Here is a 13,149-nt window from a genome sequence, read left to right as displayed (position 1 = left end):
GACCTCTGCCAACATCTCCCGACGTCAGCTGACAATCGCTGACCATCGCTGACCATCGCTGACCATCGCTGACGACTGCTGACCGTTGCTGACAAATTGTGACACGATGTAATATAATATAATATGTTTATATGTATTAAAGTGTTGTATAATGTAAATCTATGGCAATAAATGATATAATTTCAAAGAATTCTATGTGTTCTCGTCATTTTTACCCTTCTTTTCCTATAGAAATCATTCCCTTCGTTATAAGACTCTCCGAATCTTTTAAAAGATTTCAAATTTTCCGCTGCCAGGAATTTTTGCGAATTCCTGGAAATGACGTCATTTCTAAGAATTCCTGAAAATTCTCGGAACCCTGGAACTTACCGGCGTCCCTGAAACTTACCGGCGTCCCTGAAATTTCCAAGAAGCTTCAGGCAACGGCAAAAATTCCGGCCTGAATTTTTCGGCAAAAATTTTAAAGAGCTATTACGTCATATTACGTAATGTTACATAATGTTACGTAATATTACGTAATTTTTGTCGAAAAATTCCGGCCGCGAGAAATTTTGAAGAGCTATTACGTAATATTACGTAATATTACATAATGTTACGTAATATTACGTAATTTTTGCCGAAAAATTCCGGCTGCGAGAAATTTTGAAGAGCTATTACGTAATATTACGTAATATTACATCATGTTACGTAATATTACGTAATTTTTGCCGAAAAATTTCGGCTGCGAGAAATTTTGAAGAGCTATTACGTAATATTACGTAATATTACATAATGTTACGTAATATTACGTAATTTTTGCCGAAAAATTCCGGCTGCGAGAAATTTTGAAGAGCTATTACGTAATGTTACGTAATATTACGTAATAGTTGTTTAAAATTTTGCCGAAAAATTCAGGCCGGAATTTTAGTCGCTGCCTGAAACTTCTTGGAAATTTCAGGGATTCCGAGAAGTTTCAGGGACGCCGGTAAGTTTCAGGGATCCGAGAATTTTCACGAATTCTTAGAAATGACGTCATTTCCAGGAATTTGAAATTTGGAGAGGGAAAGAGGGGTAAAAAATGATGAGAATACATAGAATTCTTTGAAATTATATCATTTATTGCCATAGATTTACATTATACAAAACTTTAATACATATAAACACATTATATTATATTACATCATGTTACAAGTTGACAGCAACGGTCAGCAGTGGTCAGCGATGGTCAGCTGACGTCAGGAGATGTTGGCAGAGGTCTGCAGAGGCTGGCAGTAGCCAGTAGTAATCGTTGTACGTTGCCAGAAATATAAGCGGTGGTCAGCAGCGGTCAGCAGAGGCCAACGGAGGCCAGCAGAGGCATGCAGAGGCAAGTAGAGTCCAGCAGGGGCAAGCAGTAACAAGTAGTAATCGTTATACGTTGTCGGAAGCATCAGGGGTGGTCAATAGCGGTCAGCAGAGTCCAGCGAAGGCAGGCAGAAGTCAGTAGTAATCGTTATAGGTTGTCAGAAATATAAGCGGTGGTCAGCAGAGGCCAGCAGAGGCTGGGAGAGACTAACAAGCCAGTCGTAATCGTTATACGTTGTCAGAAATTCCAGGAGTGGTCAGCAGCGGTCAGCAGAAGCCAGTGGAGACCTGTTGACGGGAGGTCGGATATTAGTTGTTCAAGAGCGAGAAGGGAAGTGTGATCCTTTCTCTCTCGACTCCCACGAGACGGTCCGAACTTACTTTGGGCAGCTTCGGTGAATCGAGAAAGAGGGCATATGTCATTTTGCCTTTGTCGGGTTTCCGAAACTCCACGAGTTCACGTACGCGTGATCTGACATAGTGTGAGAGAGCACCTTCGGTGCCTTTCTGGCATCTCTATGTAGGAGTAGACCTTGCACCTTATGTTGCAAGTGACCTGAAAATTCGGAGGTGATTTTAGCGTCCTCTTCTCATGGATGGCGGTCAGCTGAGAAACTATTCACTGAATTAGTATTGATGGACAGACAGTTGTAACGTGTGCGTAAATACATGCGAGTTAACTATGGGGAAGGGATTGAAATTCATTTCTAAATCTGTTGGCAATATTGCGAGTGACACGGAAATGGTAATGGGACTCTAGAGCGCCAGAAAAATTGGCTAAAAAAATACATTGGGTGAAAGGTCTACTCGTATACCTGAATTGTACTTATAGTAAGCATAAGGGCTAAAAGGTAGAAAAACGATCAATTCCTCCCATAGTCAACTCACATGTATTTACGCACACACTACAGCTGTCTGGCCATCAATACTAATTCAGCGAATAGTTTCTCAACTGACCGCCATCCATGAGAAGAGAACGCTAAAATCACCACCGAATTTTCAGGTTGGTATAGCAGTCAGATTGGGCCACTTTCAGTCCATAAGGTGAAAGGTCTACTCCTATACCATGTCTGTGGTAGAGCCACCATTCTGCAGTCACGATTCAAGAAATGGCCAATGTCGAATTAGGAAGCAAATTTTATTCTTAAAATATACCATCAGCTGACGAGTATAGTAGTATTTGTATTTCACTTAATGTTTAACAAAGCTACTTTAAATATAAAAGGAATGCTAAAATAAGAATCATCTTTAGAAATGATCGAAATATGTCAAGCCCTGAATAAATTCTTTTTCTGTTCTATATAGTTTGTTTGAAAAAGGTGGAACCTCTCGAGTAAATTATATGAGTAAAAATATGACGAATGCAAATAGTTAATGCTAGATGAAACTTTAAAACTCCAATTCCTATTCTTCTCGTTCGGATCGAAGTAAATGACAAGTTCGAATATCATTTTTTTATTAACGTTTTGTCAGTTACAATTTTGATTACATACATATAATGTGGATTCTTCTTTAAACACATGTCGCTATGATACAAATGACGAGGATAAAAATTTGGAGTGCGTAAAAATGTAATTAGATGACAATTTTTTTTTTGTTTGTCTGTTCGCTTCATCTTGTCTCTCCCTTATTACTTCATTGGTCATGGCGATGGGCCAACTTTGAATGTATATTAATATAATATACCGAGCTGGCCCATGTCCACTGAGGGGGTAATGTGTAATTAATCCCTTGATCGCGTTTTATTTTTTTTTTGTAATCGTCCCTAATTCGCTAATATTTTCATTTCTCTTCCCCATTTTTTTTATACACTATATCGGTGCACATTCGTCGCTCAAGACTGGTCCTGTATTAGCGATCGACCGACGTGCTGATCGAAAATCTCGAGTATCTTTCACACCGACCACACAGGCACGGATTTAGTGCCAAATTCAGAGGATAGGATATTTACAGATGAACGAAAACTGTCTCGTCCGACTATCGTTCTTCTCTTTCGTCTCATTTCTGCATCGTTCAACCCCTCGAGTCTTAGCTAATTTTGATTAGGTCGTCGAAAATATTTTTCTAATAAAAGTACGTCCCGTTTAACCAGGAATTCTGATGGTTTTAGCAACACAGAATATCGTCGGTTGATACGACGTTAAATTCCTTGCAAGATACAATGGCGTGCAACGATCTTCCGCTTTGCTTCGAAGGCGAAAAAGTAAGGTTAGGTTAGCAGAAGTTCGTCATACTCTAATCCCTCGTTACCAAAAGTTCTTCCTAACTCGGCTACTTCGAAGCAGAGTCGAACCGTCCAGAAACTTTTAGCCGCCATCTTGGTAGTCTCCAAACTTTTACCGAAAGTTATACTTACAAGACGAACGATACTCTTACAAATAAACCTCGTTGCTTGGAATTTTCAAAACGTTGACTATTTGTATTTTTCTTTACTTAAATTGCCCATTAATCCTTTTATTTAGGAGAAGAAGGGGTTAAACGTTTGCCTAAAGACGAGGGGTTGACACCAGAGATGGGCAAAATTCTTATCTAGATATGGATTTCGAATTATCCGGTTACTCGTTAAATAAAAATTACAAGTTTGATCGTGGAGCAAAATGTTTCACAATGATGGACGAAAAATGTAAACGTCTCGTTTTATTCGTTCGAATAAATTATCGCCCGTCTCCGGATGAAACGATTTCAACTTGGACGATGATCAGGGATCATTGCGCGACGCGTCCGTCGAAGGATTTGAAAAAATGGCGATCGAAACGAACGCGTTGCGCTTGAGAAGGAACAGGGACAGAGAAACTCGGCTCCGTTTCGAAGAGCTCCAGGACGAGAGCACGCGAGGATTCGATCCTCTGAACTTGGAACAACGATAACTTTAGCTCGTCGTATCGACAACGAGCGGCACGTTTCTGTTCTCAGCATCGTACACGGGACTGACCGTTTTGTAGACAATTGCTCGGAACATTTTCTCAGCCAGAAATGGACAAAATTCTAATTCAAATAGAAATTTTTGAATAACGAGTACAAGACAGACTCGTAGAGTCGTAGAGTTTGAACAATAAAATTGAACCAAAGTGTAACGATCGAATAATTCGCTATGCGATGATTGCAACAACCATCTATTATTCATAAATAATAAAATTTTGCCCAACTCTGTTCTCATGCAGACCGACGATCGGATACTTGCGAGGAAGAACACCGTTTGACTTCAATTTTAATATAATTTCGTACACGGAGGACTGACACGCTCCGTTAAGGTTCCTTTGTTAGGGGTTGGACACTAATCGGCCAGGATCGCGGTTTTACTTTGTCGAATCTCTTTTTACTTCTGCTTGCTTTGGTCGTTGATCTTCTGGAATTTCTCAGGCCAAGGACAAAAGGAAGAGGGTTTCTTTCGTTTAATGCACGACTCGACTACTCGGTCCAAAGGTCGCGAATAATACTTCCGAGCGCAAATTCTTGCTTGTCCGTGAGTCAAAATCTACCTTTCCGACACAAGACCAAAATTTCTTGGAAAAAATTGCTTCTGTGTGGATCTACAGTCGCTGTGGACGGAAAGGAACGATCTTTTCTGCAATTTTGTTCTCTGTTTTTCCAGAGAAATCGCTTCTCCTGTGCGAAAATCGTAGGCATAGTTTGCAGAGTTAGTTTCTAAGCTGATCTTAGAAATATCATGTTTCCATGCATACTAGTAGAGCTTTTATATGTATATATATTTGTAAATATATAATACGAAAATAGTACAGTTTATCGAGGTTAATTGAAACTAAAATTTTTAATTTAATAAGTTGTATTAATCGTCAATGCAAAGTAAATCCCGTGCAACGGAAGTTATGTACACCAAAATTAGTATAAACTGATAATCAAAAAACCTGACAGGTATACCGATGAAAATAAAATAAGGTAACTATTTTAAAATGTACAAAGACACGATAAAGCCATTATTATAATAGAACCTCGATTAATGCAACTACTACGAGCCTCGATGGTTACATCGTACTGACAAGAGAAGGAGACGATATTTAATGATAAATAAAATTAGAAGTGGAAGGAACATTGGAGATATACGGACGTACGTGGAACTTCTTATATAAATATTCAGACCCAATATTTTTGCAAATAACGAGACACTACTGTACTGCTAGTGCAGTAACTGCTCTAAGACTCTCGAACAACAGTCCATATTTGATACATTTCGAGTGAAATCTGCAAGATCGGTAAAAAGGACAAAGGAAGCAGTGACTCGACGGTGAATAGATTTTCTCCATTTCAGGTGTTTCCAATTCTCTTCTCTCGGCGGAGTACCAAGGCAGGAACCAGAGAAGACGCGAACTCCGAATAGCCATCGAAGAATCGACGAGGAACACCGAGATTCCTTTGCGGATTAGTGCGAGACCCCTTTCGAACAAGTTATTTTTTTAACGTCTATGCATTTTACACAACTTTGAAAACTAATCTGTATTTTTGCCGAACGAGAACCGCCACGACGCGGTAAGAATATTTCTAGTCCTCCGAACAGTTTGGACAGTCCGCGATCTCGCTGGATTTCGATTCAAGATAGACACTGTATCACAAGAATGCATTAAACTCGAGGTTCTTTGTCGATCTTGTCGCGTCCAAAAACTCGCGAGACTCCGGTCGTCTCGGTCTGCATACGGAGCTTGAACCTGAGCTGTTATCCACGGGCTCCATGCGTGCTCTTCTCGCTAACAATTAAAAATTTTTTTCCCTATTTGCTTATCGTTTGCGTGTATCTCCAGCCCTCGTTTTGTGTCGTTTAAATTCAATTCACATTATTAGGGTATAATAATTAATTAATTAATTAATTAATTATAATAGTGTCATTATAATTCGTAATAATATACAACATTTGTCAATAGATCATTTATCCTAAAACCCACTGCATGCTCGTGTCGAAATAATCATTTAGTCCAGCTCACTCTCTCTCTTTCTCTCTATTATCCCATTCTTGCTCTCATTTTCTCTCACTCAAAATTACGCTCACTCACATTTTCTTGCCGCTACTTTCTCGCGTGTCAGGCATACTTTTCTTCGTTATATACGAAATACCCCCCACCCCTCGCTTCCAGCATTTTTCTTCGCACACTCTCACGCCGTGGGACTGTACTGGCTTCACGCGTAGCTTATCTATCTAATTCAATGATTTGTAGTTGCAACTGTGTGTGTAGTGTAGTGTAGATGTGTGTCCGCGTGTGCGTACCGTCGCTCCGTCCCGATCCGCGTTTCCCGCTTGTTCTCGTCCTTCCGGGTGGACAGAGATCCAAAGACGGACCAAACATCACCGGGCGAACGACGCGTATCTGTATGTATGGTGCATGACGCGTGTGTATACGATGACTTTGTACATATTCGAAAAGTTCTATATCCTTCACCAGAGACGCGCGTCCGAAGTGGAACCACCCGAAAGCGCAGAGTTCAATGGACGTGATGAAACGCCGACGTTCGTGCCCCCTCCCCACACCCTCGTGTCATTCAGTTCAATATGGCGGATCAATCGATCCTCCACAGAGCGTATCTTCTCTTTCCTCAAAGTGTTCGCCCGACGTGCCACGGTGAAGTCGGGAGCTCGAACGATCAGTTCTCGACAGAATTCGGATGTGTTTTAGCCGACCTTGGGAAGAGTTAAAGTTCCCTTCGATCCAATATTAATCTATCCAGCTCTTGTGCACGTTCGAGGACGCCACGGTGACACGCCCGGATAATAATTTCGATGATCTTGCCGGGTATCAGACTTTTACAGTACGCCTCGGAAAGTGCAATAGCGGTAAACGTATCATCGATATCTAAGTTAGCTTTTCTTCGGGACTTGGGCTTAATTTTGGCTTCGAAACGTATGGTACTGTGTGTCGTCTGGTTGGATCGAAGCTCGAGTCGAGTCCACTTTAATCGATCCATCGGGGACCGAGTCGTTCGACTTCCTCCAAGTCGACGGAATGCGATCGATCGCGGCTGGTTCGATCCTCGAACAATCCTCGAAGGCACTCGAACCAGGCACGATCGAACTGCGCGTAATCGAGAGGAATCGGGGCCAAAGTCGAAGCGCGGCTCGCAGAGAGACAAAGAACGTCGACAAATAAAAGACGCAGAGTATTTCAAGCGGTTTCAGATTGTGATTTTTTCTTTTTTAATCGAATTACAATCAAAGCAGAGCTCGTACCAACGTCGTGTCTTCGCGGTGACACCAGTCGAGGTGACAAAAACTAATAAATACATACGTGTACGTGTGATGTGATTCACGATATACAACTAGAGCGATGTTCCTTTCTTACAATTAAGTTTAGCGTACTACGAGCGACAGCTTCGAATCTACGATCTTCCGTCTAGCCTTCTTCGAAATTTGCCTCCGTAAAGAATAACTGGACGCGCGAGGATCGGATTCCAAGTTCGCGTTCGACGACGATGATTCGAGAAAGTCCCGAGGCGAGGCGCGGAGCACGCCGGAAGACGCCATTGAAACGACGTCCCCCGCGCATGGAATGGCTCGACGCGACGAGGAACCGAGCGTACGCTTTTGAATCGTCGGTGTATATATAATGCCCCGTTCTGATTGGCTCGAAAGCTCAACAGCGAAGGAAGAGAACACAACGAATCACGCGGATTAATACAAAAATAGGAACAAACGTATAAGCATACAATGAGGAACATATACATATATCATGTACAAACGTAACGCGCAAGGAACTTTATACTAGAATGATTCATAGTGTACATAATCGGTGCCGCGTGGATGTTTTCCTCTCAATATACGCGTGTATGTGTGTATTGGTGTTTGGTGTGTCGCGTCGCGTCGAACGAAATTAGATCATCGCGCGCGATTAAGTAACAGAGTTCTCGCGACCGCGTGCACACCGACGAAAAATGGTACTGTGTGTACTCCGTGGAGAAAAGAAAAACGGTCACACAACGATCGTCGGACGTGGGTACGCGCTGTGCTGTGCGACAAAGATGCGAGAAATACGCTTAACAGCTACGAGGGTAAGTTCCGTGATTCCTGGTACCGATGGTTGATCGCGAAATGCTTGAAAACGCCTGACTGACGTCTGGGACTTTTGCGTCTGGACGTGCAAAATACTTTCACTCCCTCCCCCTTCCTCTCCGTGGTCTCGGTTCCGTTCTTAATATTAGTAACAACAAAGGGATAAAACGTTACAAAGACGTCCACGTTCGTGTATTTTTCTCGTTTCTTTTTTTCCCGGGGCAATCAGGGCCTGTGCGTTGGCGTTCGATCGGGCTCCGCGCTTGAAAATCTTCGAGTCTAAGAGACGATCCGGTCTTCTAACACACCCACATCCTCTCATTCCCTATCCCCCCCATCCCCCCATCCCCCCTCAACCCCCCTATTCGACATCATACCACACTCTCCTATCTCGCATACGCTTGCACAATAAGTCGTACTTACCATATACCTCTTACAATAATTTTTTTTTTATATTCATTTATTCTATTAATTATATCAATACTGTTGACGGATAGAGATTCATTCACAGCTCGGCACCAGAGCGAGTGATCGTCTCTGCCGCAGCGCGTGGCGTTTAAACTGTATTCGTTTCAACCTCGATTCGTTTCCCCCGAGAAGCGTTTCACCGCTCAGTCAATCTCCCTTTCTTTATTTTAATAATATTTTGTCTCTCGAATTCTTTCTTTCGACGTAATATGTTTTATCACACGAGCTAAACGCTCGGCCGGTCCCGTCGATCGAAAGAGGCTGCCCTCTTCCGGCGTTCCTCCCAGCGCGACGAACAACTTGTAGACACCGCGCGCGCGGGCCCCTCCCCCCACCGTCCGAGGATCGAAACGTAGACGGCTAGACACCTCGAACGGGAACGTGCGTCCATCCCTCGGCCTCGATAGCGTAAAAACGGGTCACAGCACACCGGAAAGGTCGCGTACCTGCGCAACGGAACATGGTACACTCCGTTCGGACACGCACCAATCTATCTCGCGTCGAGTCCCCGTCGCGTCTAGTCCACTCCCCGGCGTTCACGGACCATTCCCATCACTTGTGACCGCGCTGAGCGAGAAAGTACTCGATCTGTTGCAGACAGATCAGCTGCTGCATCAGGCTCTGCAGCGGATCTTGGCCCTGAGATTGAGGAGCTTGCTGGCCTTGCTGGAGCGGCTGCGTCAAGCCTCCACCAGTAGGCTGAGCAGCCGGCGGCAGCATCGTGCCTGCTGGGCCCGACTGCTCGGCCAACAATTGTCGCTGAAGCTGTTGCGCCTGGTAGTGTGCCACCGCCACCAGCTCCGAGGATTCCATCCCCATGGAGGCCGCGGCGGCGGCTGCAGCCGCGGCATGACCCAATTGCAACTGCTGTTCCGTATGATGGCTCGGCAGCCCGGCGGCCTGATGATGGCAGGCAAGCGGGTGGACGCCAATGCCAACGCCGACGCCTACATGCGACAACCGGCCGGCTGCGGGGCCAGCCGAGGCCAGGTACGCGCCAGGGAGGTTAGGGTTCTCGCCCCGCTAGGGAGCCACGTTCTTGGGCCTGCGCCCCCGTCGCCCCCTGGTGGGGAGGCGCGGGGACTCCTGGCCTCACTGGCTCACCGCGGGGCTCTTCTTATCTTGTTGTTGCTGACTGGCGTCCTGCGATCCCTGTACACCTCCTTGCGCGCCCCCTTGACCGCCTTGCACACCCTGAAACACCGCACACGGACCAACGATTATTGGTGAGCTTCCTCTATCATACAGGCTGTTACACTGGAAACAGCCCACCCAAATTTCTTGGCCATTTTAAATAATAGGCAGAAGCGTTGCTTACAAAAGTTGTATGGTTTCGGGACGGGGGGCATAATACGGTGGCGACGACGGAGGCGTCCAACAGTTTCGAGGGTAAACTTCCTTTCTGTAAACGAAACGTTCAATTTTTTCTACGCTCGTCTTGGACGGAGTAATGGATTTCCAGATTACGCGATCGGCTACGTCCGTTCTGAAACTAATCATTTCCAAGATATTCTCAACCTCCACGAATTTCTTCTGCCCGTCCATTCTCCCGACTCAACTACCCCGCTATCGTATTATGTATCCTTCGAAGCCCTGCAACTTTTGTAAGCAACGATCCTTTCGATTATTTTAAACGGCGAAGACGTTAAGATCGCCTGTTTCTAGTGAATCACCCTGCATTCGGGACGAAATCAATTGGCCGCTCAAGGCCACTTCCCCAACCGTGATTCACGCCAGGCCCGACTCCTACTTTCACGCCGTGCCACCTATCTATTTGAGCGACAGAGAGCGTGTGAAAGATGGAGGGACAGGGTAGCCGAACGCTATGGCGGGGATAGCTGCTCAGTGGCCTTGAACGGCCAGAACTTTCCGACCCCATGCGCAGTGGGGACATATATCCATCTGAATAAAGGAGTCAACAGTGGAAACAATGAAGAAACAAGAAGCCGCCACCGTGTGTATCCGTATCGTCGTTTTCGAGCGAATCGAAATAATAATTACCTGGCTACCGGGTCCTCCCTGTGGCGGGCCAGGACCGCGATCTGGCGGCCAAGAGTTTCCCGGTGTCGGTTCCGAGTGGAATTGGTGAGGATGCGGGGGTGGTCCGCCGGACGTATCGTGACTGTGCGGGTCCAAACTATTCGCGGCGTCGTATTGCGTGTTTTCCAACCTTGTGATTAGCCGTTCGTCCTCGTCGCCAAAGTCGCCTCCCATCAGCGACGGTTCACCCACGACCATTACGTCCTGCACCGACGGGAAATCGAGGAATCGTTAAACGATCCGTTCGCCACTACCTTGCCCGTCGATTCGATTATCTTACCGGTTAAATGGTAATTGCGAACGGTGTTCTGTTACAACATGTCTTTAAAAAATGTCTCTAGAGCACCTTTGGTGGACGGACTTTATCGCAAAAACACGTTGCCAAGCTACGAACCTAATAACCTAATGGGACTGCATAGTGGCTCTAACGACGACGCGAAGGCAGCCATCTTTTAAAATAAACCTCGAAACTACTACACTGGCTCTTAATAGACGAGTTCTACCGTCCCTAGAGGGTTTCTAAATAGCTGTTGCGAAAGGGTAAATTAAATAAAACGAAACGACAGTAGCAACGTATTCAGGACCAAGCCCGGCGTATTGAAAGGGTTAAAGACGGTAGGTAGCCTTTAGAGACTGAAAGTTCCATGTTCCAGGGACGAATGGCTTTTCAACGAGGGCTCACCTGTGACGCCAGAGAAAAATTAGGCCCCGGCGATCTCTTTTTGCTCGGCGCGGGCGGCGCGTTGTTCCCCGGGCCCGACGCGCTGGCCTTTCGCTTTCTTCTTTTGCTGGCCGGCCTCTGGGACTCTGGAAGAACAAATTCGCGATGAACCGTCGGTGTTCGATCGCGTTCGCGTACGACGCTAGCCATGTAGCAGCGCGCTAAGAAACTTCAGACCGCTACCCAGCATTGGACCTTTCTTCGCATCAAAGGTCTCTGACACACACAAGCATGCATGCATCGGTGGACAGAACAGAATAGATATAATGTACGTTTACTAAGATTACGTCTCTTTCTCCATTAAAGCTACTTAGGAAAAGTCTGCACTCACGTAGGATCTTTACAGAGAAACACGCATTGCATCGAAGTTATCCGATTAGTTCTAACGCGCTCGGTTCCATGATTTCGTCGACCTTGAATCAAAGGATAACCGGAGAAGGGTCGCGGGTGAAACAGGAAACGCGATGCACGCATACGCATGATAAAAACGAGAGATAAGCCTGCGAGAAGAAGAGCTTCGGCCGTTCGCGGCACACGCAATGCCAGCCCGATCGGAAAGAATCAAGGAGCGGCTGTTATCTGCCACCGACCATCGCTTGTAAGCTCGGGCCCTCCAGCCAGAAAGAAGCTAACTTCAATATTAAATTAATTACTAATTACTTTCAACTTCCGAACAATTAATTAACGAATTAAATTTGTATCGTGACTGCGATTATCTTTGTATCGATAACGTTTGTTCAATTGGGTACCAAGTCAGCAGAATTAACATCGAAACTCGAACGTTGGTCCAATATTTTCCTGCCCCGTATTTGTCTACGGTAATCTAAACACAGAGGCAAAGGATTCCTCCTTTTCGTTGCATGCAATTAGGGAAGGGATTAAGGTGGTTGGTCAGAGAAGAAAACAGAGGAATTTCTGGCCGTGGAAACCGATCGGAACCGAGATTCGTGGCGCGAAAACAAGTCGACGACGAGTTTCCGTCGTTTGCCCGATCAAAAACCAAATCCTGCGGTAGACTGGTCGGCCGTTTGGCTCCACTGGCTGGTGCTTCTCATGTAAAGCAACTGTTCGTCTACCTCTCTTACCCGGCGGGGCAACCATCCTCTGCCATTTCTGGAACAAGGTCGTCTTCAAGCAGTCCCGCGGTGACAACGCGTACGCCTTGTGCCTCGACATTAGCTCCTGCATCGGCTCCAAGATCACGCATAACTGGAAAAAACAGCCGGAGAATGGTTATCATTAACTGGGGCAGCTCGAACTTGGCCTTGATTGCTTTGTTTCTGCTCGGAAATCATCGAGGATGCCCGTTGCAAACACGCTTGCCATTAGTCGAACACTGTAATAATCAGGTCTCGAAGCACAAGTGACCAAATAATTTTCGGTATAAATGTGAAAGCAATGGTATTGACAAAATAAAAAAAAAAAAAAAAACTATAAATATACGGGATAATACAATCGCTTCGATTTTATAAAAGAAACTGAAACGTCGAGTTGCAAAAGAGTTGTGTTTGTTGAACATTTATGGGCGTATTATGGACAATCAGCAGTATATTTAATTGCAATTGTTATTTCTGAACGGGAATTCCTGCTTTTGCGAGGCCTGTAG

At 45.1% G+C, this 13,149-nt stretch overlaps 2 protein-coding genes across 9 annotated transcripts in view; both read right to left on the bottom strand.

The window, feature by feature from the left end:
- Positions 1–6,139: 6,139 nt before the first annotated feature.
- On the bottom strand, positions 6,140–9,670 carry LOC143344074 (uncharacterized). Its single transcript, XM_076769696.1, has one exon. The coding sequence runs from the start codon at positions 9,599–9,601 to the stop codon at positions 9,335–9,337; it is 267 nt and encodes an 88-aa protein (XP_076625811.1). The 5' UTR covers positions 9,602–9,670; the 3' UTR covers positions 6,140–9,334.
- Positions 9,671–9,836: 166 nt separating this feature from the next.
- Positions 9,837–13,149, bottom strand: part of Chi (LIM domain-binding protein 2 Chi) — a 123,771-nt gene continuing 120,458 nt past the window's right edge. For 6 of the 8 annotated variants that reach the window (XM_076769670.1, XM_076769672.1, XM_076769671.1 and 3 more), the window contains 4 exons: positions 12,620–12,752; positions 11,505–11,629; positions 10,784–11,026; positions 9,837–9,976 (listed from right to left, as the gene is read on the bottom strand). In XM_076769670.1, coding sequence (XP_076625785.1) covers positions 9,875–9,976; positions 10,784–11,026; positions 11,505–11,629; positions 12,620–12,752 — 603 coding nt within the window. In that variant the 3' untranslated portion in view covers positions 9,837–9,874. Of the gene's footprint in view, positions 9,977–10,504; positions 10,685–10,783; positions 11,027–11,504; positions 11,630–12,619; positions 12,753–13,149 lie in introns of all 8 variants that reach the window. The other 2 variants (XR_013080057.1, XM_076769668.1) reach the window with 2 other exon arrangements.

This window comes from Colletes latitarsis, chromosome 7, assembly GCF_051014445.1.
Source record: "Colletes latitarsis isolate SP2378_abdomen chromosome 7, iyColLati1, whole genome shotgun sequence".
Taxonomy (NCBI): domain Eukaryota; kingdom Metazoa; phylum Arthropoda; class Insecta; order Hymenoptera; family Colletidae; genus Colletes; species Colletes latitarsis.
The sequence above is the reverse complement of the archived record's forward strand: the minus strand, read 5'-3'. Positions and strand labels throughout refer to the sequence as shown.

Bases quoted from the DNA above. Each gene is read 5' to 3' on its own strand.
- LOC143344074 (XM_076769696.1), bottom strand. From the start codon at position 9,601: ATGGGGATGGAATCCTCGGAGCTGGTGGCGGTGGCACACTACCAGGCG.